General features: G+C 45.3%; 1 protein-coding gene across 2 annotated transcripts; it reads right to left on the reverse strand.

The window, feature by feature from the left end:
- Window positions 1-1,996: 1,996 nt before the first annotated feature.
- SRPX2 (sushi repeat containing protein X-linked 2) lies at window positions 1,997-26,463 on the reverse strand. 2 transcript variants are annotated; one of them, XM_008701709.2, is made up of 11 exons: window positions 26,169-26,463; window positions 24,286-24,510; window positions 19,970-20,050; window positions 10,170-10,361; window positions 7,952-8,128; window positions 7,526-7,652; window positions 7,255-7,376; window positions 5,981-6,160; window positions 5,501-5,634; window positions 3,857-3,978; window positions 1,997-2,523 (listed from the first exon to the last, which is right to left on the reverse strand). In XM_008701709.2, exons 2-11 carry the CDS (start codon window positions 24,365-24,367, stop codon window positions 2,343-2,345), a joined length of 1,398 nt encoding a protein of 465 aa, XP_008699931.1. In that variant the 5' UTR covers window positions 24,368-24,510; window positions 26,169-26,463; the 3' UTR covers window positions 1,997-2,342. The 2 variants fall into 2 exon arrangements, with proteins under 2 accessions (XP_008699931.1, XP_008699932.1); XM_008701710.2 differs by lacking the exon at window positions 26,169-26,463 and adding an exon at window positions 25,839-25,933.
- Window positions 26,464-27,110: the final 647 nt, after the last annotated feature.

The following is a 27,110-nucleotide window of genomic DNA, read 5'->3' on the forward strand; positions in this document are numbered from 1 at the left end:
GTGTGTGTGTATGTATGAGAGAGACAGACAGGGGAGATGGGGATGGGGGATAGATGGGAGGCAGAGAGAGAAAAAGTAACAGATACATACAAGGTTGGGGTGAGGCTAGCGCCTTGTCTGGCTGTGGGCCTGATTCTGCTGCTGCCCCCTCCTGCTGCTTTAGGAGCTGGGATTTCTTGAATCATAAGGCAAAAGAGGTTATAGTGAAACTTTACCTGAAGAAAGCAAGATTGACTTGCCTGTCTGACTACTCAGTAAAATGAAACAAAACAAGAGCTTCTCGATTTTTCTAAGCTAGAGGAGCATTTCTGTGCAAGAGTCGGGCCCAGGTGGAACCTTGGTTCAAGTTGTCGTTCATGTTGTCATTTGGGCCTTTGACCTGCTGACATGCCCTGGCTTGTCACTTAAGGTATAAGTGATAAAGACAAGGCAGGGCATTTACTCTGACTAATGTGCATTCTTTGCCTTTGGAACCACAGACTGTCTGACCGGAGATTTCCCACATTAGCTCATTGTATTTTGTCTTCTACCCATAACTTGTCTTTTGACTTTCAAGCTTCTGTATTTCCCTGGAGGGAGGAGGGAGAAGGGACTTTTTTTGCTCCAAGTGTGATCATTCACTCCATGTCCTGGTCCACTCAGCAACTGCCTCGCTTTTAATTTTGCATCTTACAAATGAGATTTCCACTAAGCCTGCAGTGGACACAGCTTCTCTCTGACTCACTACTACCCCCCTATATTCTGGGCTCATGATTTATGTCCCATCCCTCCTCTTTGGAGGGTGAATTTTCTTGGGTTGAGAGCCTTCCAGTTCCCTCTTTCCTCCTGGGTCCACTCCCAAGTCTTGTGTCTGAATAGGGTTATATAGAGAGGGTGAAACCCTTGTCTTTGCTTGGAGCAGTCAGCTGTCTTTAAATGAAAAGTCGAAAAAGTAGAGGCACTACAGCATAATATTTAAGAACATGGACTCTGGAGCCAGCCTGCTTGTGTTTAAATCCCAACTCTGCCACTTACTAGCTGGCTGGCCTCAGGCAAGTTGCCTAACCTCTCTGTGCCTCAATTCTCTCATCCACGAAATGGGACTAATAACAGGACCTGCCTCATAAGGTTCTTGTGAAGATTTCCGAGTCAGTTGATAGAATGTTTAGCATTGGCACTCGGTACACAGTGAGTGCTCAGGCATTAGCTCTGCCCCTCCACTCAGCCTGCTTTCCTCTCTCCTCTAATTTTCCACTGGGGACCCCGAGGCAAAGCTGAGGGAGAAAGGCTGCTGAGTCCTAACCAGGACGCTGGGTTTCAAGAGTGTCAAAAAGAAGGTTCTCGGCAGCACAGGAAGAACACCTTTTTCTCCAACACGGACACACTGTGGAGCACTGCTGCATTTCCCTCTGGGCAGCCTCACATTTACCCTCAGGCCCGGCTCCTGCGGCGTGACTTCGTGTAGCAGTGGCTCCCACCTGCTTGGTGCTCACCTCTTCAAAGGGATCTGAGTAAGTTCATACGTGATGCTGAATCTGTCTTTTTTTATTTTTTTCTCCTTCTCCACTAGTTTTACAGAGGCTTGGAGTGGTGGGTTCGAGGTTCCCTAGATCACGAGCCGGGGGCTTCCCTGAGGAAGGGACAGCCCTGGCTGCCTTTTGCTATGGAACTGGAGGCTCAGTAGGAAGAGGTGGTTGCCCATGAGCCAGCAGGAGGGGCCAGGACAAAACCTTCTGCTCTGGCCTGATTCGTCTTCCTAAGCTGCCTCCCATGGCTGCTTCCCCTACTCTTAGATGAAGCAATGGTTAGCGTAACATTTGTAACCCAATCCCCTAAAAGGGCAAATGACAAGCTCAAGAAGGTCTTGAACCTCCCACCGTCTCCAATGACGCAGTTCAGCTGCAGGGGAAAATCCTGCTACACTTGTTTACCTACCTGTCCTGGTTGTCTGTTGTGATGGTGCTGCCCTCTGCTGTCACCTCAGGGTAGAGGAACCATTTAAAACACAGCCGGTTGGTGAATGAATCGAGAATTTACTTATCTGGAAGACTTTGGAGAGCTGCGCAGAGGCCCAGGATGCGAAAAGAAGACTTTCACCCTCAGCCCGTTGTCTGGGACCTGTCCTCAGTCCCTGCCTAGCTCCTTATGCTCCTCGAGTGCTACTGAAAGCAGAGACTTGCTTAGGGAAACTATTACACAGCCCTACAAAGGGGCCTGGGGATGTCCCAGGACTGGTGAATCTCACCCACCTCAGAGTCCTGTCTCTAGAACCATGGGGAACTATTTCCTCCTTTTATCGGGCCCCAGTTTCAGCTGGCTAGAGGAGTTTTTCCCTTGACCTCCATCCATGCCCTGATTCAAGTTCACTCGCACATGTCCCTTTGCTCCCGGCGCTGGATCAGCTCCTGGTTGCTCAGTAGGTAGTCGTCAATGAATGTGAAGATTTCCTCGGGGGTGACAGGTTCCATGTAGCGTTCCCGGTCAATTCCCTGCTTGTCAATCAACACCATGTTGAAGTAGGAGGGAGTGAGGCGTTGAAATTGCCTAGAGAGAGGAGCCCACGAGGTTGAGTGAGACCTTGTCTGGGCTTCATCCCACCGGGCTCTTCTACACTCTAACCTTTCACGGCTCTACGCGGGGACTAATTCCTTCCCTATCTGATCTCTTGTCCCCACCCCCTCTCCTACCTATCTCAAGCCCCTTTGTTTTTCTCTGCTCAGACCCTAGTCTTGCTGTCCCTTTGCATCTAACTCTGCTAAGCTGTCCCTCCCTTACCCCAGATGGAGCAACTGTGTTGATACCAGGCTGTGCTTGCCTCCTAGGCCCCCTTAAGCAGGTCTATCACATACAGCAATGAGGGCTGCACAGAATCACTCCAGGGAGCACCAGCCCTACGTACTACGATGCAACCCGTGTTTTCTAGAGTTGGGCTGGGCATAACCTGCACAACCATACATGGCAGCCCTGAGGTGGATTAATATTACCCGCTCAGCTCTTCTATCTGGAGACGCAAGTTTGCAGTCTCCTTCCGCTGCGTGTTTCCAAAACTCTCCCCTACCTGGGACTGAATCTTTCCTTCCCCATGGAGACTGAGCCCTCGAGGCAGGTATTGTTTGTAGAACAGAGAGCAATGCTAGCTTTATTGGCACCGAGTGTGTGTGCGGGCATTGGAGGGGTGATGATGAATAGATAATGAGAAAAGTCCACTTATACCACCTGTCCCCTATAGTCTTCTCTTCGCCCAGGGTCCAAAGGAGTATGATTCCGATTTTAAGTGCCTAAAAGATGTCTTTTGCTCCTTTGGAGACTGAACACAAAGAGATGAGGCCATGAGGCAACAGATTAGAGGCTTCTTTGAATCCTGTTTGGGTCTGTGTCTCAGCCCTGGCTGTGATTCATGGTCACCTGAGGTGCCTTATAAAAGCACAGTCCTGGGGCACCTGGGTGGCTCAGTTGTTAAGCGTCTGCCTTTAGCTCAGGTCATGATCCCAGGGTCCTGGAATGGAGCCCCACGTTGGGTTCCCTGCTCAGCGGGGAGCCTGCTTCTCCCTCTCCTACTCCCCCTGCTTGCGTTCCCTCTCTCGCTGTCTCTCTCTCTGTCAAATAAATAAATAAATAAATAAAATTTTTTAAAAAATAAAAAATAAGTAAAAGCACAGTCCTGAGGTGTTTGGTCATCTGTCTTTTATGCCCTCCCCCCTTCCCATTTGATTTTGATATTCTACCACCCTCTGGTTTCACCTAACGCATCCAAAGAGTTCAAACACAAGGCATGCCTCAAGACGGTAGTGTCTGCTGATTCTCCCCCAACCCTCCTGTTGCCAGTGTCCTGCCCAGAGTTGCTGCCCCCCCCTTCCCTGTGGCCTCCAGCCTGGACCTGAGCTCCTCGATGATGTTGGCTGACAGCTGTTGCTCCCGGATGCGCCCCACCTCCTGAGGTGGCTGCCCCACCAGTTCAATGAGGGTCACGTGGCGCAGGTCCAGTCCACAGGTGGATTGCTGGGAGAGAAGACAAGGTTTGATGGAATAGGTTCTCAGACTCAAACCCAAGGCTACTTAGCTGATTATTCTGGGACCAGGCCTGAGGCAGTGTAGGAAAGAAGGGGCTTCTCCCCCAACCATCACACCGTGGGGTTCAACAACCTCTTTCTTCTGTCATTCCTGAAGCATTTGCCCTAACGGTATTTCTTTTATTCTAATGAAATGTACCAAACCCGTCACCCCATGAGGTGTGGAAAAGCGAAGTGTAATTGCTAGATTGCAGGAACATAATCTCTCCTTGTTTAGTACTGCATTGGCTTTAACCTACATAGGTTCTTAACAGACGGCTGTGGTGATGCGATTATAATGGCTATTGTTCATTGAACACACAGACCTACTGCTTTGCAGGAATAAGCGGATCCTTACAACGCCCCTAACAAGGTAGGTGGTGTCATTCTTAATTCTGTAGGGGACGAAGTTACTTGCCCCAATTTGCATGACAATAAGACGCGGAGCCAAGATTCAAACTGAGGGCTGATACTACCTGCCCAAGGGTACGCTCCATACCACTAGGCTACATGGCCAGGGCCTTCCCTCAGTTTCCAGGATTTCTCCAGAGTAGGGCCAGTGCTCTTTTCATACCCTTTGTTGCCTTCCTCACACTGGGCGGGACACCCTGTAACCCTATCCTGGCTCTTTGTCTTGCCTGGTCGCCTCTTAGCCAGTTACCTGGAGCGAGGTGTAAAGCAGCAGTGAACACTCGGGGGCACCCTACCCCTTATTTAATCTTTGGGCTACTCCTCAAGTCCTGACCCTCAGAATCATTGTCCTTACTGGCTGCTTCCTGTTCTTGTTCTTGCTTTCTGTTCAAGTTGAGGTATTGTCTTTGTCAGCCCTTTTGAGGGGGGGGGGAGTGGTGAGGGGAGATTGCTGGAGGAATTAGGTCCTTTTTGGTATGGACACCCAGGGTCATCCCTTTGCTAGAGCTGCTGCTGTCATGGGCCTCTGAATATTGACTTAGCAACTTCTAAAATTTAACCTTTAGAAATCCCCCTAAATAGCATCTTCTCTTACCTGGGTATCCAGCCCCTTGCAGCTCCTCAGAGCCATTTCTCTTAGTCCTGTCAGTTCCTTCTGAATTCTCTTCAAGAATCTTTTTATAAAACCCAATGGGTATATCTATTGTGTCTTATCTACCTCTCCCTCTCCCACAAATGGCTTTGGCTAGGTAACTCTTAGTATGTTAAAAATTGTCATGCAATTCCCTCGTTTTTCCTTCTCTTCTGCTACTATCATGGTTAAGAGCACAGATCCTAGAGTCAGACTGCCTGGGTTCAGTAAAAACATAGCAGTTTTTAAAATGTGCTAAATCTGTCCATGGTAAAACTGATCACATGTTGTCCACAGAAAGTTTGAGGAACTAGGATTTGTGCTGCAGAAAGAGCCACTCTTTTGCTTTGAAAGAGGTAAGGGAGTAATGGGGTGGGCTTAGGGGATGATAAGTAAAGGAGCTAAGCCCTAATTAGAGGGTGAGTCTCACCTGCAGCATAGAGATCTGCATTTTATAGTATCGGTTGGAGGGATCGGGAGCTGAGATGATGAGGAGTCGCTGTTTCTCATAGAACTGATCCAGAAGGCCAGCGGCGGAGTTGACATTGACATTAATCTTCATAGCTAGGGCAAGAGCATATGGTCAGTCAAAGTATGGCCTTTCCTTCATCCCAGCACAGGTAACAACACCTTGTGGAGTTGTAGTCTTTCAGGTTAACCCTTTTTGGCTGTTTCTGCCTTTCTTTGGGGGGAAATCCTGAAAGAACACTTGGAGATTCTGAACCCTTCTGGTTGGGGTAAGAGTATTCCATGGGAGAACATTAGCTCTGAAAAATAAACACACCTCAGAAACCCCCATTCCCACATCAAACACATTGCTAGTGGACCACTGTGCCATACATAAGGAAAGATCCGCCGAAGTAGCCTTGATCAGTATGTCCACTCTCCCCACCCTCCTGGTTTCACTCACGGGCACAGATGGGTGGTGATCCTGACCACTGGCGGCTGGACTGGCAGACCCGGGAGGGGGTTCCTTGGCGTTCATAACCTCCATCGCAGTGGTATTCACAGGTGGCACCATAGTTGTCCCCTGCCGAGGTGCAGGTTAGGTAGCCATGCTGTGGTGGTTTTAGAGTTGGGCAGCGTCTCACTGTCAGGGAGGAGTTCAAGTTAAGGGCTATGGTATCTTTTTAGGAACAAAAGGTTAAGAGGGTGCCCGGACTGTGTTTTCTAGACCAGGAGACCTGGGATGATCAGAATGATTGCCTTCTCTGTGTTTCCAGTGGCCAAGGGTGGAGCCAGAATTTTCCTCCTAAGGAATTAAATCTGAAATGCACACAAAGGTGTTCATAAAATCTGGAGGTTCAGGTGAGTTTGCACATTATCATAAAAAAGACTATCAATCTGTAAAAAAAAAAATGTTTGTTTTCAGACTTCGTGGACACCCTGCACAAAGATGACCACCTCACACAATTAATTTTAATATCAAAAATAAATAAATTGGAGAAGACTTAAATATCCATCAGTGGTAGAAGTATTAAGCAAGTCAAAATATATTCTTCGAAGTAGGTTATTATGTTGTCATTGAAAATTATTTCTGAAGAATTTTTAAAAAGCATGAGAAAACTACTTGTCTTGTAATGAAAGTGAAAAAGGGTGACGTAAGATCAGGTGTACAATTATGATCTCAACTATATATTTTTTTTAAAGTCTATGTAGATAAAAGACTGGAAGTAAAACACCAAAAGATTAACAATAATTGCCTCTGGGTGGTGGGGTAATAGATTTTTCCCCTTTGCATATTTATTTCCAAAATGTTCAACACTGAGCATGGATTGTTTTTATGAAATGAAAAAAAGAAATCAAAACAATACAACACAACACAAAGAGGAAGAATCAGGCAGCCACCAATTTCAGCAGAGGTCAAAGACTGAGAATGAAGGCTGATCAGATTTGATAATTAGAAGACTAAGAAAAGAAACAAATACAGAGTATTTCCATGAATTTTATCGAGATTTAGAATGAGAAAGAGTTGTTGGGGAGTCAGGGTTTCTGAAGCTTGTATACATATGTAATGCAGCTTCCTGAATGACCCTGTGTAAGTGAACTTTTTTTTCCCCCTCTCCCAATATAAAAGAGGCATCTGTTTCAGGCATAGAGGGGAAAAGGTTGTGGTGGGCATGTAGAGGGTCAAGATTGAGCAGGAATAATGAACAATGTAGAGATGGAAGACTTCTTTCTGACCTTGTACTTTCACAATGAACTTGCAGCTGGCTCGGTTATAGGCTCGATCGTAGGCAGTGTAACGAATCACATGCTCTCCTTCGGGAAAGTGAGAGCCAGGCTCAGGGCCCCGAAGTGTCACCCTGCATGGGACCGGGTAAGAGAGCCACTGAGGAAAGAGACTCTTAGAACTGGGGTCTGGGGCACATCATCACTGTGGCATCAGCCTGTGCAGTGCGGTGTGGGCAGCCCGAGAAACTGCTGGGAGGTGTAAGGGGAATCCGTTACTCACCTGGTGATAGTACCATCAGCAGAATCTTTCACCAGGGGTGGGTCCCAATATACTCGAGCAGTCAGTTTCTCCGGCTCTGCCATCTTCTCACGTGAGTGGGGACAACGGATCTTGGGGGGATCTATGTCTGCCAAGGTCAGAAATCAAGTGCTGACTCATGGGCCCCCTACCTTCCCTGGAGGGAACCCACAGAAGCAATACCACCCTACTGGGTAGGGAAGAGATGCACCCTCGGTTCAAGATGTTCAGTGAAACTGGGGCAGGAAGCCCAACTCCAGGGGAAGTGATCGCTTTGTTGAGCTTGTGCCCAGGGTGCCACCCTCATAGCAAGCAGGACTGCCTTCTGTGATGAGAATTCCCCATCCTCTGTGGCTATAATGCCAGTGGCTCTTTGCAGCAGGACACATGGGAGTGACCACCATTTACCTACACATACGGGCTCGCCTCCACTCCATCGCCCATCTTCCATGCAGATTCGGCTGCGGTCACCTTCTAAGTGGTAGCCACTGGAACAGCTATAGTCACAGCGGGAGTCAAGAAGCACCCCGTTTGTGCAGGTGTAAGTGCCACTAGTGATGAATGGCAGCGCGTGGCATCTCATCTCTAGGAGAGAACCAAGTGGCAAGCTCAGTGGCCTGTGGGACTATCTGGAGGTGATGCATGGGCATCTAGCACAGGGAGAACCATATCAGAGACAGCAGGCAATACAGAAAACCCACCCCAAACTGTTGTTGCCTTCTTGTGCCCAACTGCCTTTTTATTTTCGTATTATAAAACACAGCAATGCTCTTGGAGGCGGGGGGAGGGGGGTCTGTAAATTACTTTGTCCAAGTGCATGGACTTCAGAATCACACCCAAGTTTGGATCCCAGCTCCACCTCTACCTCATCTCTCTCTGTGTCTCAGTGATTTTGTCAGTGAAATGCGGGTATTCCATTGGATTGTTGTGCAGATCAAAAGAGGCAATGCGTGTAAACTTCTGGACTCATTTAGGGCCTCAGCAGCTGTTTTCAGATCTTCTTCCTCAAGTCCTAGATGCTCTTTAGCAAATGCAAAGCTCCCCCTGGAGTATAATTTTGGGGTTACCACAGCACCCCTCAGCTGAGGCTCACTTTCATGAGGAGGAAGGTTTGTCTTATATCTGGGTGAGAATACAAGCCAGATCAGTGCGCGGAGGGCCAGACTTGGTGGTATCTGATTAAAGAGGAATCCATGGGCTTCAGACACCACATGTGCTAGAAGTGGAGACTGCTTCCGTGGATTGACTGTGAGCCCAACTGTGAGCTTGCCAAAGTCTAGTTTGAGATACCTGATCCTTGAGAGAAGTAGGCAAGTTATACTTCAGGCTATCTAAGTTCTAGCCTTGCATATGTTCGATTACTGGAGCTTTGAATAAAGAATTCTATATAAGCTATGTTCGTTTGGCTTCTTGGCCAAACCAGAATTGTAGATGAGTGCCTTTTATGTTCTCTAATATCCTCTATTTAAAGACCTATAGAAAAAATGACTTCCTTGAAATCGGGGCTAAGGAAAAAGGTTTGTCTTTTCAGACAAATTTGTTTTCTTAGTATTATATGACAGTGAAAATGATCCAAGGTGTTTGCCCTTTTCTAACGAGGAAGGACAAAGCCAGATTCAGTGGTCAAACATAGTAATTAATTCATTCCAAGCACCTGGAAATATGTGTGTCTCCATTCTTTTATGTTTATTTATAGACATATTATTTTAATTTTGTAAGCCCAATTCAAATTCGTTTTGGAAATGAATGGGTCTAAGTCCTAAACCAAAGTACTTACAATCACCTAGAGGCGTGTGGTGGCTTCCTTCTTTCTATCAAACCTCCCCCGTCCTCCATAGGATCTTCTCTGACCGATCCCATTTCTCTCTAAATGCTCACGGCCATGCATCCACTTACACTGCATTCATGTGCACACATTTGTGTTTCTACCCCATTAGTCGATAAGCGGCCTGGGAGTAATTAAGGAACTGAGTGAGCTCCTGAAGAGACCAATACAGGGTCCCCCACACGTGGCGGTTCTACAAATGGCATTCAGCGATGGACATATGGTTAGACAAAGCTCAGCTGCTAAACGTGGGTAGGCTGCAGAGCTTGAATAAGAGGGATTTGGGAGCTGGGAGCTGAGGGGGACATGATTTAGAACGTGTGCATTAGTATTCCCACATTCTAGCCTTAAGGATTCTTCCTGACTTTCAGAAGAAAATGAAGAATAACAGATGTCTCGTACCTTCGCTGCCAAGGCCTTCTAAGACCTTAGGGCAGGAAGTACAGTAGTTTATCAGGAGTGGGAAAGAGTCTGAGACCACACACATCCTTGAGAGCTCCCGAGAAAAGCCTAGGTTCACATTAGGCCCCAGGCCCGAAGTTTATATGTACTTTTGGACCCTCTGAGTCAGAAGGCCTGGTTGTTTCTTAAATGCCCATATTGCTCAGGCAATAACCACAGGGAGAGAAAATGAGCTAGAATGTTAGGATGGGGAAAGGGCCTGCCGGGCACCTGTGGAAAATTCTCAATTTGCACTTGATGGAGGGCATAGTGACACCTCAAAGCATATACTCTCAAGTGGCTGGCTGGCTGGCCTCTCCCACACACACATGCCAGGGTACATGCACACACACCACTTACGCCTGCAGTAGGCAGTCCCAGACCAACGGCGGCTTGGCAGGCATTGCACCGACCTTCGTCCGATCAGTCGGAAGCCCCGGTCACAGGAGAGCTCACAACGAGTACCCAGACTGCTGTGATAGTTTCCTCCCCTCGGAGAGTAGCATGTGGCTTCTCCATCCTGGATATTTAATGTATAACACCATCGGGGGACTGTAGCAATAGAAGAAAAGTAAGCTAGAAGTACGGGCATCAAGAAGTGTGGTATTGGGGAAAAGACAGACACATAGATCAATGGAACAGAAGAGAGAGCCCAGAAACAGATGCATACAAGTCTGTCAAAATGATTTTTGACAAAGGCACAAAAGCAATTCAGTGGAGGAAAGCTAGCCTTTTGAACAAACGGTGCTGGAGTAATTGAACTTCCACAGGCAAACAAAACAAAACAAAATAAAACAAAACTTCAACCTAAGTCTTTAAACTTATACAAAAATTAACTCAAAATGGATCATGGACTTAAATGTAAAAAATAAAATTATAAAACTTTGAGGGAGGAAAACAGGAGAAAATCTCTGAGATCCAGAACTAGGCAAAGACATCTTAGACATGACACCAAAAACTCAATTCATAAAAGAAAAACACCACAAAATTTAACTTTGTCAACATTAAAAACTTTTGTTCTGTGAAAAGCACTGTAATAGACAGGAAAAATCACAAACTGGGAGAAAATCTTTGCAAACCACATATCTGACAAAGGACTAGTAGCTAGAATATAAAAAGAACCCTCAAAACTCAACAGCAAAAAAGCAGACAATCCAGTTAGAGCATGGGCAAAAGACATGAACAGACATGTCAGTGAAGAGGATATACTGATAAGCAAATAAGTACATGAAAAAATGTTCAGCATCATTAGTCTGTAGAGAAATGCAAATTAAAACCACCACAAGATACCATTATACACCCATTAGGATGTCTAAATTTAAAAAATTACATCAAGTGTTGGGGAGGATGGAGAGAAACTGGAACTCTCGTGCACTGCAGAGGCACATACAAAATGTTACTGCCACTTCGGAAAATATTTTGGTAGTTTCTTATAAAGCTAAGTACACACTTGCTGTGCATCTCTGCAGTTGCACTTTACGTATTTACCCAAGTGAAATGAAAACCTGTGGGGGCGCCTGGGTGGCTCAGTCAGTTGAGGGTTAAGCGGCTGCCTTCGGCTCAGGTCATGATCCCAGGGTCCTGGGGCCAGGCTCCCTGCTCAGCGGGGAGTCAGCTTCTCCCTCTGCCCATCCCTCTGCTGGTGCTGTCTCTCTCTGTCTCTCAAATAAATAAATAAAATCCTAAAAAAAAAACCTGTGTTCAAACAAAATGTTTAAAATATCTCAATTCATAATTAACAGACCCTGGAAACAACTCAAATGTCCTGTGGCTGAATGGTTAAACTAACTGTGATTTATCCACAGGAAAGAAGGAAGTGCTCAGGCACGCAACAGCACGGAGGAATCTCCAATGCAGTTTGTGAAGTGAAAGAACTGGATTCAAAAGTCTGTGTACCCTAGGATTCCATTTATATGACATTCTGGATTAGGCAAAAATACAGGGACAGATCAGTGGTTGCCAGAGATCAGGAGGAAAGGCTGGGGATCGTTTCAAAGGGGCAGCCCTGGGCAAGTTTTTGAGGTGATGGAACTGGGGTGGTGGTTACCTGACTATATGCATTCGTCGAAACTCAGAACTGTACGCCAAAAAGAATGAATTTTACAGTATGTAAATTTCAAATGACTAAAAAAAAATTGACACAAATATACAAGCTAGAGAGAGGAAGGGAATGTGCTACCAAAGGAGGCTGCTTAAGGTTGAAAGCCAGATACCAGTTCAGTACTGAGCACAAAAGGTAATAGAGCCCTTAAACTATAAAGACATTAGAAAGATGCCTCATTGGCTACACAAAATAAATGACTCTTCAGTGGGTTCAGATTTTTTTAAAGATTTTATTTATTTATTTTGCCAGAGAGAGATAGATAGAAAGAGAACCAGCAGGGGGAGCTGCAGGCAGAGGGAGAAGCAGACTCCCCCTTAAGCAGGGAGCCAGACGCGGGACTCGATCCCAGGACCCTGGGATCATGACCTGAACAGAAGGCAGCCGCTTAACAAACAGAGCCACCCCAGTGTCCCCAGCGGGGACAGATTTTAAAGGAGCACATATAAACAGGCAGAGGGCCACACGCCCGGGGATGCCATAGGATGACACAGATCTCTTAGCCTGGGGTTGGGAAGGCTAAAGCCCCAGAAGAGCTCTTTCAGTTCCCAAATCCTGAGACCAAAAAGGGGGGGGGGGGCTCTTTAAAAAAAAGCACATCAGAAGCCAAGGGAACAGAGAAAGGCTAGGAACCTCTGCTTGAGGGCAGCTGATGAATGATGACAGATGATAGTGAGAAAACTATCCTCTAAGCAGCAACGTACTTGTGGCTTTCAGTGTTAGTTTTGAGCCTGTGCCCGCCATAGACGACTGCCATCCGGGGACAGCATCTCCAAATTACAGAAAGTCTCTTAGGCACGATAGTTGCAGAGCTGTTGATTATATGTCACCACACAACGACTCTACATGGGAGGCTGGGACCCCAACAATCACTCCCATTCTCTTGCTCACCTATATTCTGCCAAGGAAAATACACATCAGATTGGAATGAATGGAACAAGCAAGCATAGTTAAGGGAAATATAAAGTTCAGGATAAACGCTGAGATGGTAAGAGAGGGCCTCCTTATTGCAAATAAGTTCAAATTTGCTAGCCCAGAGGAATCTTAGCGTAAAGAAAACACAGTGGAAGGCTGGAAAAGAGCAAAAACACGATTCTAATTTTGTTTTCGCCCCAGCTTTATTAGGGGTACAATGGACAAATAAAAGTATATATATTTAAAGTGTACGATGTGATGTTTTAATATACATTGGGAAATGATTACTGCAATCAAGTTGATGAACACATCCATAATTTCACAGTTACTGTTTTTTTTTCTTTTGTAGTGACCACCCTGAAGATGTGCTGTCCTACCAGATTTCAGGCACGCAACACAGTATTATTAACTATGGTCACAACGTTGTACATTAGATCCCCAGAAGGAGGAAGGCAACCTCTGGGAACCACAGCCTGGTGAGGCTGATAGCGCTGGTAGCAGTGGGTTCTAGAATATTTAGACATAGGCTTCTGAGCAGTTAGAAGGAGAAGTAGTTATCTCCAGGTGCCCTGAAGAGCAAGTATTTCCAGACTGACCTCATTTCCTTTTTGGGTGTGGTCACCAGACTGGTAGAGCAAGGTAAATGGTGGGTACGCTATATGGAAGTGAGGCATGTGACAATGCCTTTCAGGTTGTTGATGTGGATTGGATGAAGACATACGTACGGGAGAGGTGACAGTACATTTGTGGAGATTTACAATGGTGGAACAACTGCACCCAAAGAATGGTGATGGGAAACTGAAACTAAGGATTTGGCTAAAAATTGCACGGCAAAAATGTCCGGTAGGAAATGTGTTAGCCATGACTGAGTAGCTACCATGCGCTGGGCACAATGCTTTATGTATATATATATATATATATTTTTTTTTAATTTTCACATCCATCACTTCATGCAGTTCCCAACAGCCCTGTGAGATAGGTAGGTGTTTATCCCTGTTTTGCAGATGGGGAAGTAACTTGCCTGGGTGTCCCTCAGGAAGTAAGGGGCAGAGCTGGGATTTGAACCCAAGCTTTGCCTGGCTCTAATACCTGTATTTTTTTTTTTTAAATCACAATATCTCCTGCTGCAGCACATTAGGCTGCTACTTGGAAGTATAAATTTACATTTTTGAATACGTAATATAGCCACATGATTTGAAACACAAAAAGTATAAAAAGTTACATGGGGAAGTCTCCCTCCCACCCCTGCTCCCATGTCTACCCCCCATAAAGAATCATTGTTGTTTCTTTATGAATATAAAGTGAATCTTGCTCTAGATTCTTTTTACTCCCCTTCTTTAAAAAAAAAAGATTTTACTTATTTATTTGAGAGGGAGAGAGAGAGAGAGCACGAGTGGGGGGAGGGGAAGAAGGAGAGAGAGAAACAGACTCCCCGCTGAGCAGAAAGCCCAACGAGGGGAGGGGCTCGATCCCAGGCCCCTGAGATCACGACCTGAGTCGAAGGCAGACGTTTCACGGACTGAGTCACCCAGGCGCCCCTACCCTTCTTCTTTTAACACATAGAGTAGTATATTATGCTACGGTTCCCACCAATGCTTTTAAAAATAAACTTACCAATGTGTTTTAGAGACCTTTCTGTATCACAACATAGCAAGCATGCAATTTATTTAAATGAAAAAACATTTATAAAATACACAGCACAACGACTGGCACACAATACGTTTTCGTCCAGGGTGAAACTGCTGGAAGGTGGAGGGGCTGGGACTTGAAACTCAGCCCCAGGTCCTCTTCGCTGTGTAGCTGTCCACCTATCTCCTTTCGGGGATTTGAAAAACACGAAGTGCTGACAATAGAGGTGAAAGGGCCTTATCTGTGATGATCTTCAGATAACCCAGGCAGAGTTACCAGCTTGCCTAGGGCTGAAGCAATATGCTGGAAAAGCAGTGCACCCAGAGGACTGAGGGCACTCCTCAGAGAAGGGTTTCTGCCTCCACGCCAGGAGTCAGGGTAAGGGAATGAAAGAAAGTTCACGATTAGGGAAAACGGCACCAAACCACATGGTCAGCTTGCTCTAAAATCATGATCTGGTTTTTACTAGTTAACTCTTTTTCTTTTTTTAATCTTTTTCTTTTTTTAAACGATGGGTTACGTTTTTGATGAAAGAGATGGAATGAGCGTGGCTTTGGAGTCCGACAGCCCGACCTGGGTTTAAATTCCTGCTCTGCCGCCTCTGGGCTCTGCAACTCTCTACATTTACCTTCTCTGAGCTGAGTTTCCTGATCTGTAAAATGGGGATACTAAACGAGTTTCAGAGGGCTGAATCATGAAATTACATGTGTAACATGTATCTAGCCCTGGGAACGATATTTCCTAAATCAGTGTCTGGGTTTGAGGCACCAGATCATTTTGATTCAAGCAACAACACGCTGCTGCCAGACTTTTTCTTTTTTCTTTTTTTTTTTTCTTTTTTACAGAAAGTCTCAAGCACTACAATTGCAGAGCTATTGTGAAAACACAAAGACTTTATAAGGGAGGCTGGGATCTCAGGTTGTACTTTCCCAGCCACCCCCTCCCCGCTCAACAGTGATAACCTCATTCAGTTAGTTTTATGTCCTGAGACTAAGTCCCCAAAAGAGCCATGAGACATTGACCCCAAGGCCAAAGGCCACCATGGCACTTACATTTTTCTAAGGAGCTTTAGGACATTTAAAAATAACCCATGACGCAGGTCAATATTAATCATAGGGCTGCCAGGCCCCCCTCTGTTGCTTTTTCCTATCCACTTGTGCCATTTGCAGTTTCCTACAATCCGGCTTCTGTTCCCAGGATGCCAACCAGCCAGTAAACATTTCTTGAGCACTACTTTTTACATAGCTCTGCAGGGGTATCACACATGGCTCCTTCTGTTAACAGGTAACTGTTTTGTCGAGGGTAACAAAAAGTAAACCAAAGGGGCAGTACATAATGAATGCCAAATGAGTGGTCCACACAATAAATATTTCTTTCAGAGGAAGTACATAATATGTACTCAGTAAATATTTATTGAATTAATGAAGGGAAGGGGATGAGGGAATGGATGAGGGAAAACTCAGTGTGGGCTAAAGCTGTCAGGGAACAGAGTAGAGTTCTACTAATCTGGCTGGAGCATAGATTTCATGTGGGGAGAAGGGGTAATGAGGTCTCAGCCTGGGCAGCTAGACTGAGGCCAAATTCTATTAGAGATGGTCACAGCAGGTACCACAAGCTGAGTGGCTTAAGGAAAAAAAAAAGAGAAATGGTCACAGTGGGCCACTAGGTTTGGGGAAGGGAAAAACATGTGTCAGAGAATCCAGTTAGGAGGCAACATTCATTATCCATGTATGAGGTAATAAAACTTTTAATCCCTTGGAATAATAAATGACAGTTCTTGGGGCGCCTGGGTGGCTCAGTTGGTTAAGCAGCTGTCTTCAGCTCAGGTCATGATCCCGGGGTCCTGGGGTCAAATCCCACATCAGGCTCCCTGCTCAGCGGAGAGCCTGCTTTTCCCTATCCCTTTGCCTGCTGCTCTGCCTACTTGTGCTCTCTATCTCTCTGTCAGATAAATAGAAAGAAAAAAAGAAAAAAAGAAAGAAAGAAAGAAAGAAAGAAAGAAAGAAAGAAAGAAAGAAAAAGAATGACAGTTCGTGGTGAATGACTGGTGAGAGGTGATGAGGAAAAGGGGCTATTAAAAATGCCATTGATGGAGAAGGGGGAACCTTCTTACACTGTTGGTGGGATGCAAACTGGCTCAGCCACTCTGGAAAATAGTATGGAGTATTCTCAAAAAGTTAAACATAGAACTACCCTATGATCCGGCAATTGCACTACTAGGTATTTACCTAAAGGACACAAAAATACTGATTCAAAGGGACACATGCACCCCAATGTTTATAGCTGCTTTATCTACAATAGCCAAATTATGGAAACAGCCCAAGTGTCCATCGACTGAGGGATGGATAAAGTTGTGGCACATACATACAATGAAATATTCGTCAGCCATCAAAAAAGAATGAAATCTTGCCATTTGCAATGCCGTGGATGGAGCTAGAGTGTATTATGTTATGGGAAATAATTCAGTCAGAGAAAGACAAATACCACATGATTTCGCTCACATGTGGAATTTAAGAAATGAAACAATCGTGGGGGGAAAAAAAGAGAGAGGCAAACCAAGAAACGGACTCGGAACTCTAGAGAACAAACAAAGTTGCCGGAGGGGAAGTGGGTGGGGGATGGGTTAAATGGGTGATGGGTAGTAAGGAGGAACTTGCTGTGGGGCGTCTGGGTGGCATAGTCGGTTAAGTGTCCGACTTTTGGTTTCAGCTCAGGTCATCATCTCAGGGTCGAGGGATCTAGTCCCTCGTCGGGCTCTGTGGTCAGTGTGGAGTCTGCTTGAGATTCTCTCTCCCTCTGTCCCTTCCACTCGTGTTCTCTCTCTTTAAAATATTAAATAAATCTTTAAAAAGAAAAAAAAGAAGGGCACTTGTTGTGATGAGCACTGGGTATTGTATGTACATGATGAATCTGTTAACTAACTGGAATTTATTTTATTTTATTTTTAGAAAGAGAGAGAGCATGAGTGGGGGAGAGGGGCAGAAGGAGAGGGAGAGAGATTATCTTAAGCAGGCTCCATGCCCAGTGGGGAGCCCAATGTGGGGCTTGATTTCATGACCCAGAGATCATGACCTGAGCCGAAATCAAGAATTCGAGGCTTAACTGACTGAGCCACGCAGGTGCCCCAACTAACTGGAATTTAAAGAAAAAACTTGAAACAAAAATGCCATTGAATCTTTTTTTTTTTTGAGAATCATGGTATTATTATCAAAAGCAGGAAGGTCAGATGGTTGAGCCTTTTTCAGGGAAGATGAAAGAATTTTGTTTTAGATATCTCCAAATGGAAGTTTCCAGTAGCAGTTGGAGATCTTATCTGGGAACTCAGGAGACATGTCAGGGTTGTATAAAGTTCAGATCCATGCCTCATTGTCTCTTGTCACCACCCATCTCCTTTCTTGGCTTGGGCTATGACCAGAAGAGTGAAATGTCATGGAGCCCAAGTATGTGGGGGGTGGTAAGAAGACAGGGATTTGCTTGTTGCTGCTGAGAGACTAGAGAGATTGAAGTTCCAGAAAGGGCCATATGATTTAGGCATTGGGAGAGAATTATGATCTTCAAGGAATGTTGTTTCAGCATGGGGATTTGTGGGTGAATGGGAAACAGACCTTAGGGAGTTTAGGAGTTAGTGGGAGCTAAGGCAATGAGGCAGTAGGTGTGGACCATTTGGCAGCAAGAAGCAGATAGGTAGAAGGTAGCTAGAAAGAAGTGTAGAGAAACCCAAAGCTCTGATCATTTCTCGATTGAAACTATTTTCTCAAAAGTCACCATTTACCTTCTGCTTGCCAAATATAATGTTTGAAAAACCCTCAATTTTTCTCTGCAATATTTGACACAGTAGTTATCTCATTCTTTCCCCTTCCTTAAAACCCTCTCTCACATGGCTTCTGTGATATGATAACTACTACCCGGATCTCCTTCTACCTGGCTGACTTCTAACTATCTCTTTTTTCCTTGTTGACTTCTCTTTTCCTACTCATACCTGTAGATGTCCTCTAAGGCTCTGACTTTTGGCCCTCTGGCCTCTCAGACCATCTAAGCTCCATCTTCCTACTTCCCACTGCCTGTAGGGCACCTTCCCCAAATTAATTTTCTTTTCTAACTTTGTCTTTTTAAAAGGGTTCTTAACTGAGGGCTTCAGAGGGGAGGGCGGTGGGGAAATGGGATAGGCCGGTGATGGGTATTAAGGAGGGCATGTATTGCATGGTGCACTGGGTGTTATACGCAAGTAATGAATCATGGAACTTTACATCAAAAACTAGGGATGTACGGTATGATGGCTAACATAATATAATAAAAAATTATTATAAAAAATAATAAAATAAAAGGGTTCTTACCGTTTTCCCAGGTGTTCAGACTGGGTGCTTTCAGATATCTATTTGTTTCTTAACCTTTTGGTACATCACATCTGGACTAAATCTTGTTATCTCTTTCTTTGAAACATCTCTGGGGTTCATCCTTACTCTCCATTTCTTAGCCAGTACCCCCAATCATCTCTGACCAACATTACCATTACTGATTCATGGACAGTCTCCCTGACCCAGGCTCTACCCTTCCTGAACCCCTACTTCTGTACACAATAACAAGGTTGATATTCTGAAATTATCATTACCATGCCAGCCCTTGTGCAAAGACATATGATGGCTTCTTATAACTCCTAACGCAACAACTAAACTCTTCTGCGTGGCTTGCAAAGCATAGAAACAAAGAATCTTAGAAACGGAAGAGATACTAGATATCACCTGGTCTAACTTGCTTTCTATTATAGTCCCCATTCAGCATTCTTCACAGATAGTTCTCCTGCCTGACCTAAGAGAGGTCCCTAGATCATGGAGCCTTTCCTAATTTTTGTCTCACTCTTTATTTTCAACTTTATTTTCTCCTACTTCCTCCACATCCCATCTCCTCCAGTCAGTCTGGTTTCTTCTTAGCCCCTTCCTCTAACTGCTTTGTTCTTACCTCTATATCTGTGGCCAACTGCTTTGCTGAATACCCTCCCCTCCTTTCTCCAGTTCTCAAAATCCACCCATCATTCAAGGCCTAATCTAAACATCATCTTTCATTATCCTTTCCCTGACTTCTTTTTCTTAAATCTTACTGTATTTACTGCTACCACACAGTTTCACACTTACTTGCCCTACATGTGCTAATTTTATTGCCCTCTCACCCATCCCCCACCCCCACTCCACCCCCACCAGAATGTAAGCTCCTTGAGGAAGACAAAACCTTACCTTAGATTTTATATCATCCACAGGCTTAACCTGCACAGGATTAGGCATGCAGCAGGTACTCAGTCAGTCAATACTTAATGATTAATAATAGATGGGTAACCTTAGTGCTAAAGTGGTAAGGTCATACAGCAAGTCAGTAACCAAATTCGTGATTGGAAATCAGCCCCTGATTCCCTGAGCAGCAGTTTTGGTACATACGAGCCAAGCTGGGTGAGGATGCTTCACAGAGGGTCTAGGCTTTAGACCAGAAAAGACCCTTCCTGAGCCTGAGAAGCAGGGAGGTTTACCTCGGTAGTCTAGGGCAGGGGCCCGTGGGACTTCTTCAGCATACACTTCATTGTAGCTTTCATCTGGATAGTAGCCTGAACCTACAATGAAGAAGATAATACCAAGATGACATGCCAATTTCTCGCTCAAGTCCTTCCCAACCTTTCCCCCATCCAACCTTCCTGAGGACATGGCACTCCATGCGGGAGGGAGCCAGGTGGATATTTAGTGGGGAAAATTCCACCTTGTAAGGCAGCAGAAGTATTGTACAGAAATCTCAACATCCCAGGTGCATAGAAGGTGAGCTCATGATCGTGGGGGTGGGAATGACTTACTGGTAGCACAAGAAGCTTTCATTCAAAAGAAAAAAATGAGCTTCTTGACTATCCATCAATCCCACCAATGGGGACTATAACTGCCCTGTTTCCTTGACGCAATACACAAAGGCTTGGTGAGATACTGATGACCAAGCTCTGAGGATGGACTGTTGTTCCAGGTAGGAGGAAAAAAAATAGTCTGAGTAAAAGAGTCTTCCCACTAGTGACAGGCCTGCTTGTGGTCCTCAGAGAGAAACAATTCCTCAACCGCCCACTAACCCACAGGGCATCACCGTTTTGCCATTTGGATGCCATTGCTAGGGGTGACATGCCAAAGCAGAGGGAGGATTCAAAAGGCAAGAGGGAATGAACATAGTTTCACATATCGAGCAGTTTGTCCTGGTTTGAGGAAACAGAAGGCAGAGTCCTTTGGAGAAGTTTCCTGTTCCTCTAATCACCAGAAGCTCTAGCAGTGAGCTGCTGAGCTAGAAGAACATTCCCAATCCACCCCCCATCCCCATTCTGTTAAGTGGCCCAGTCCCTGGTAGAGGCAGGTCTGTGGCTGTCTGGAAGACTAAACAGTGTGTTCCACCAGACGGCAGGAAATCAGTCATGAATACAAACTAATGGGAATACAACTTAGTCCTTTCCGGAGTGAAGTTTCCGGAAGCTCTCTTTCCAGCCTCTCTGAGCCCTTATGCATTCACAGGAATAGAGGAGCCAGCCATGCTGGAGTCAGAAAACAATTCCTCATTTCCAGGAGAGAGTGTGCTTTCAGGACAGGGCTGGGTTTTAGTGCTGGAGCCCTTTGGCCTATGTAAACACTCAGACCACAAGCTGGTCTGCCTCCTCTCTGGGAGGAGGCACGGGGCCCCCTGCACTAAAGGGCGGAGCAGAGGGCCAGATGATGAAGCTCCTCCATTCCCCACAAGCCCAGACTGGGGGGTGGGTGGTGTTGGGAAACCGTTCCAACCTGATGAACGAGGGAATGAATCAAACTGAAGGTTTGCCTTATGAAATCATGTCTTCATTGGTTTGCCCTCATTCCAGAGGAAAGAGTTCATTTTTCTTTCCTTTTATTTTTTTTTTTTTTCTGTTTTCCCAGTTTGGTTCCTTTCTTGGCTTTCCTTTATTTCTCTTTAGGCCTCCTCTCCCTTGCTCTCTGTCTTCCCACATGGGAGGGTTCTTTGTGGGGCACGGAATTCTTGTCAGCTGTTTCAGTTTAGTATTAGCCTCAGAGCCTTACAGCTTCTGTAAACAGGAGACCAGATGTGTGTGATTCCCTAAAGGATTAGCCCCAGCACTCTTGTTCCAGAGTTTGCTTGTGAAGGAATGCCCAGCAGGGAGGAAGCCTCTGCTTACCAGAAGAGCAAACAGGAGTGTCCGGAGCCTATGGCTTGAGAGCGGTAGCAGCAGCAGTAGCAACACCAACCACCGCTAACATCACTCAGCACGTACTTGTACTCTGGGCTCAGCCCATTATATATGTTATTGTATTATGTCACCCGAACATTTCAGTGAGGAAGACACTCTTATTGTTCTCTGATATACAGATGAAGAAACCGGCTCACAGGAGTTGAGGGAGTAGCCCAAGTTCTCCCAGCTAGGAAGGAGCAGAGTGGGCCTTCCGGCCCAGAGTGGTTTGATCCCCTAATACCAAACTCAGATACTCCACTAAAGATGGTAGTAAGAGCTTTGGACAATATCCAGCAGAGGAAAAAAAACGCAGAATGTTTCTTGCAATCCAGCTTTTTTACTCTGTGTGTGGGATCAAAGGCCACAAAGCAATTTCTATCATTCCAGAATTACAGGGGATGTGGGAAAGCTGAGGGGAAGACTCAGTCAGATAATTACAGTCTCCAGCAGGGTGCAAAGGTAGCTGGACCAGGGCCAAGTTTACATCGCGATGGGAATGGGCTTAGGCCACCTTACCACTTTAAGCCGTTCCATTTCCCTCTGTTTGCCTGTCTTGGGGTATTTTATTTTGCCGATATTAAGATATTGAGATGACAGATAAGAAAATAGAGGGGCTCTCTGCCCACATTGTTCTATCTGCTTACCCCTTTTCAGCACTGGGGAGGAGAGGTTTGGGCAGCATTCCTCAGTTCCTTTGCATCAGAGATTACTGTGTGGTCTGTTACTGGGTCCCTCCAAATTCCACAGTACCATCAGACCCTCTAAGCACTGCCCTTCACAAAGGTATGGTTGGAAATGTAACTAATAGTTGGAAACTATTTTAAGATCCACATTAATGCTTGGCTTACAGTCACGTATATAGTCTGACTTCCTGAACTGCACAGATACGACAATCCACACTTTATAACCCACTGTTCACTTTATCAATACTCTTAACCCTTCCCAACACCTGCTGATTATTCCTGGATCCTTTTTCTGATTAGCCCTGAATCTGCACTTGACTGCTTTCCTTGTGTCATTCCTATTTGAGGACAAAGCTATAGCCATGAATAAACAATGCTGGATGCACAGAGAATGGTCAGAAAATAGCTGTTTAACGGATGAATGAACAAATGAGTAGAGCAAGCTCAGACAGCCGAGCTAGTGATGTAGGGGAGGAGTATAAAAAAATTTCTGAATTTCTCTGCTAATGTAGCCTCCTAAGAACAGAAGGCGGCAGAATGAATAGGTTTGTAGGGCTGTCAGAGACCTCACCAACCTGGGCTTCTCAGAAGGAGCCTCACGATTCTTGGGGAAGTGGAGAGTTTCACCTTGGCGAACAGCCCTTTGAAAACTTCAAATGAGTCTAATTTTTTTGCTTTTTGTTTTAAACAGCTCTGTCCTTAAGACTCCAATAGCTCAGGCTTCCACTCTGGAAAAAGTAAAGGCCGCCGTACTCCATGAGGTGCTTACAGGTGTTCAAAATTGGGCTTTCAGCCATCTAATCTCCGCTTTTAGTCCTCTGGTCTTTGGCTGGATTTTGGTCTTATGTACTTGAACTGAAGCTAGGGGGAGTTTGGCGAAGACAGCTGCACATATTGTCTCCTGGAGACTTGGGGGTCCTTTAACCCCAAACAGTGTGTACTCTGCCAAGGGCTTGACTTGAATTTCTTCATCTCAATGTCAGCCCTTGTGCTTCACCCCCTACAAAGCCAGGTTAAGCCAAAGAGGGGAAGAAGATTGCATATTTGTTTGAAAGCTTGCTGCAGCTGTTCCAGACAAACAGAGCTACTGCCAAAGGCCTCCACCAGGAGCTAAGGGCATGTGGAAAATTTTAGCTGCAATGACTGTGGCTATGATTGAAGCAGTTTGTTATTTACTCATCTCTGGATATTTTCCTAACTCTATTGGTTGGGTCTGACTCCTTCCCCTACTCCTCCCAGCCCCCTCGAGGGAAGACACTGCAGGCCACAGAATATTCTTAGCACTTGGAATGCCAGTTGGGCCCCAACAAAAACCTCTGTCTGCCACCTCATTATCCTTCCTTCATTTCTCCCCCTTCCCCCTTTCCCTCTCCTCACTGAGTCTGTTCTCTTCAGCTCCCTAGGTTTCCAGGGTCAAAGGATGACACACTCAGGAATCCAGAAAGCTCCATCCCTTTTGAAGTAAGGAATAAGCCAGAAGGGACCGGGGAATTACTGTTTAAGAGAATGTGATCTGTATTGTCATTAACATCTTTGGCAGAAAAGGACTATAAAAATCTTGTCCTATAAGTAAGGTTTAGGGGAGAGAGAGGGAGGGAGAGACTGAGAGAGAAGGAGGTAGGGGGAAGAGGAGGGAGAAAGAGAGGAAGCTGAGTGCAGAAGCAGGTGAGATAATGGCCTCAACAGCCATGTTGTCCAACCCTCTCGTTTTTTGTGATGATGCAGCCTGTTTTCAAATATCTCTTGTTGGCCTTGAAAGCCTCCCTTGGTAGCCAGTTGCAATGATTAACCATCTTTATTGTTGCAAATAGTTCTTCTTTATTTAAGTGTCTCTTATTGCAGTCTAACCCTCCCTTCTCCAAGACTTAGTCTAGGTCCTGCCTTTCTTGGAAATAATGGGCAACGGGTCCTAAAACTTACCTGCATACCATGTTGGTGTCACTGCTGGAGTGAGGAAGAGTAGGAGAGATAGAACTTCTCTTTGGGTTAGTTGACCGGCCATCCTTGAAAGGAGTTGGGATGAGGGGAGGTTAGGGAGATAAGAATAGAGATATGTGGCCAGAAGTACCAGGGAAAAGGAAAATATCTTTCAGAAATCAGCCATCAGTGAACTTCCAAAAGTGAGAAGAAGCAGAAACGCAGGATCTGTGAGGAAGAAGAGAAAATTTTAAATTATCGAATGCTTGTTATGTTGTCCCCCTTGTAAGGATCTTCTCCCTTACAGAATAACAAGACTCTATTTGTTATTTCTGATCTCTTTTCCTCCCAGGAGGAGGATGACATAAAACAATCAATTCTCAATTAACCCTGGTAAGACCAGATGCAAATGTTCCGTTGTCCAAGTTATAGAGAGGAACATGGAGGAATCAAGATCAGGAAAGGGCCAACATAAAGTCATATAGAACCAAGAGGGAATCCTGTGATCTAAAACCAGTTGATGGTTTCATCCATTTAACTAGTATTCCCTAACCACTAATCTGGGAAAGCATTAGCGTGTATGGACTAAGAGCTTGAACTCTGGAGTTACACAGATCTGTATATGTATACAGTTCTGTCCATATTAGCTATGGGGGTCTTGGACAACTTCCTTAACTTCTCTGAGCCTCATTTTCCTCATCTATAAAATGGGAATAATAATAGTATCTATCTTACAGAAGAGATTATTGCCTGGCACATATGGAACCAATAAATATATATTAGATATTATTATACCCAACTTTGTGTTAGACAAGACTAGATGTTTCCCTTCTCTAGTCTCTCATGCCTTAACTATGGCCTGGCTCTTTTCTTGGCTTTGGGTGTTGAGACTTAGTGGTTTGGTAGCGGCTTTTGGCTTTCGAGTCCAGTGTAACCTTCTAGTTTTATTCTGCTGAGCCAGCGGGAAGTCAGTGAGGTTGGGAAGAACCTATTGAGGTACGTGAGGAGAGGGTGAGCAAGCTTCAGTTGCCCTCTCACTTCCTGTCCTGTCCTCACTTTAATGGGATGAGAGTTTTGTGGTTCCCAGTAAGCAAATACTTCATACAAGACAGTATTAAAACTTGCTGTCCATTGGTATAAACTGACCACTGAACTTTTCAGCAAGTACCCATTCACCCACATGCTCCTAATGAAATGCCATGCTCAGGGGAGGAGTCAGTCCCAGAAATGGAGAAACAAAAAGATGGCAGATTCTGGCCAGAGTCCTTAAGGGACATGAGAAGTCCAAGAATGGCAAAAATTCATTTTCCAATTCATTGCTACTTGGCTTCAGTTTTTGTCCAGAAACTGGCAAGGAAGCAAGATAGAAAAAAAAAAATTGAGAGCAAGCGAGGGAGGCAAGGAAAGTGGAAAGGTGTGGGAAGAAAACTAGAAAGAAAAGAAAATCTGCCCGGGTTGAAGGCAAGAGATAAAAGCAGAAAGAGGAACAAAAGGACAAGAAAAGGGAGATTAAAGAGATCCAGGAAAATGAACAGCTAAGTAAACTAATCACCAACCCCTCTCACGCATGCATCCTCAATCCAATTCTTTCTGGAGCAGGGGCTGTCCTTTTCAGACCCACTGCTCTGCATCTGTGACTGCTTCCCTGCCCTGCTCCTCCCCAGATCTGAGACTGAAAACCTGACTCGCGGAGTCAGCCATCCTCTGCTGCGGGCCGGGAAGTTAGTGGGGACCTGCATCTGCAGCCAGGTCATGGCTCAAATGGCAAGCAGCATAGGATCCAGTTTCGTAAAAGAATCCCCCCCCAACAGCCGTTGCTCATGTCCTGGGTGTCATTACCCCCCATGGTTGTGAAATGAGGTGGAGGGTTAAGCAGCAGATCTTACCTGTTTTATATTTTTTGTGCTCTCTTTCTTTCTCCTTCTTTTTCTCCTTCCTCTCTGCTCCTCTCATCAGTCGGAAAAACTTCTATTTTAACATTCCTAGAACGAGTGGCTCTTGGTCTGTCCGGGCCTCCGGGATTCTGTTAACACTGCCCAGATGTTAGGACATCCGCATCTGCCAAAAGTTTCCTTAAAGCTATATTATCCCCAAAGCTATAAGCTATTCCTCCCTCAGAGAAGGGTTTTAGGGAGGTAGGAGAGAAAGAACACAAGGATTAGAGGCACACAGTCCGTCTGCCACAGAACAGGGGGAAAGTGTGAATGGCGCTGGCCCAGAGCCCATGAGTATAGTAATGACTAACAGAGGCTGGCTGAAGGGCCTCCAGAGATGTGGTGTACTGAAGAACACTTTTTATGACTCAGCATGACATCAGGATTGAATGAAGAGGAATTTCGAAAAATCCAAGGAGAGGGGAAGATTGTAGCTTACTTGGACATTCCCTAGAGACTTCCCAAGTAATTCCTTAGTACTCCCCAACTCTAAGTTGCCTTGTCATCCATATACACAGGGTCCAACACACTTTGAAACTCTGTCACTGATGATCTAAGGTCTATGGCCTACAGTTTCTGATAAGATTATGTTGTTTACAAAAATTACCATGCACTTTTTGCCTGAAGGATCAAGACTGATTTCCTGTAATAAGAGTGGAAGGAAAGCATGCTTAGAGAGGCTTTAGTGGGAGGCTGTTCCAGCAAACCTCAATGATCTGTGCATGGCAAGATTATAGCTGTTGCTAAGCGGTTTCCCAGTGACCTCTGATTGAGGGATATGCTTCACTAAGCAAGCTTTCTTTTTAGTGTCTGGTAATGAGAGTATCCTAACACAGTGCAGACCAGCTTCCTACATTCTCTCTCCTCTCAGACTGGACATTTTTGTCCTTGAAA

This window comes from Ursus maritimus, assembly GCF_017311325.1.
Source record: "Ursus maritimus isolate PB19 chromosome X unlocalized genomic scaffold, ASM1731132v1 scaffold_X1, whole genome shotgun sequence".
Lineage (NCBI taxonomy): Eukaryota > Metazoa > Chordata > Mammalia > Carnivora > Ursidae > Ursus > Ursus maritimus.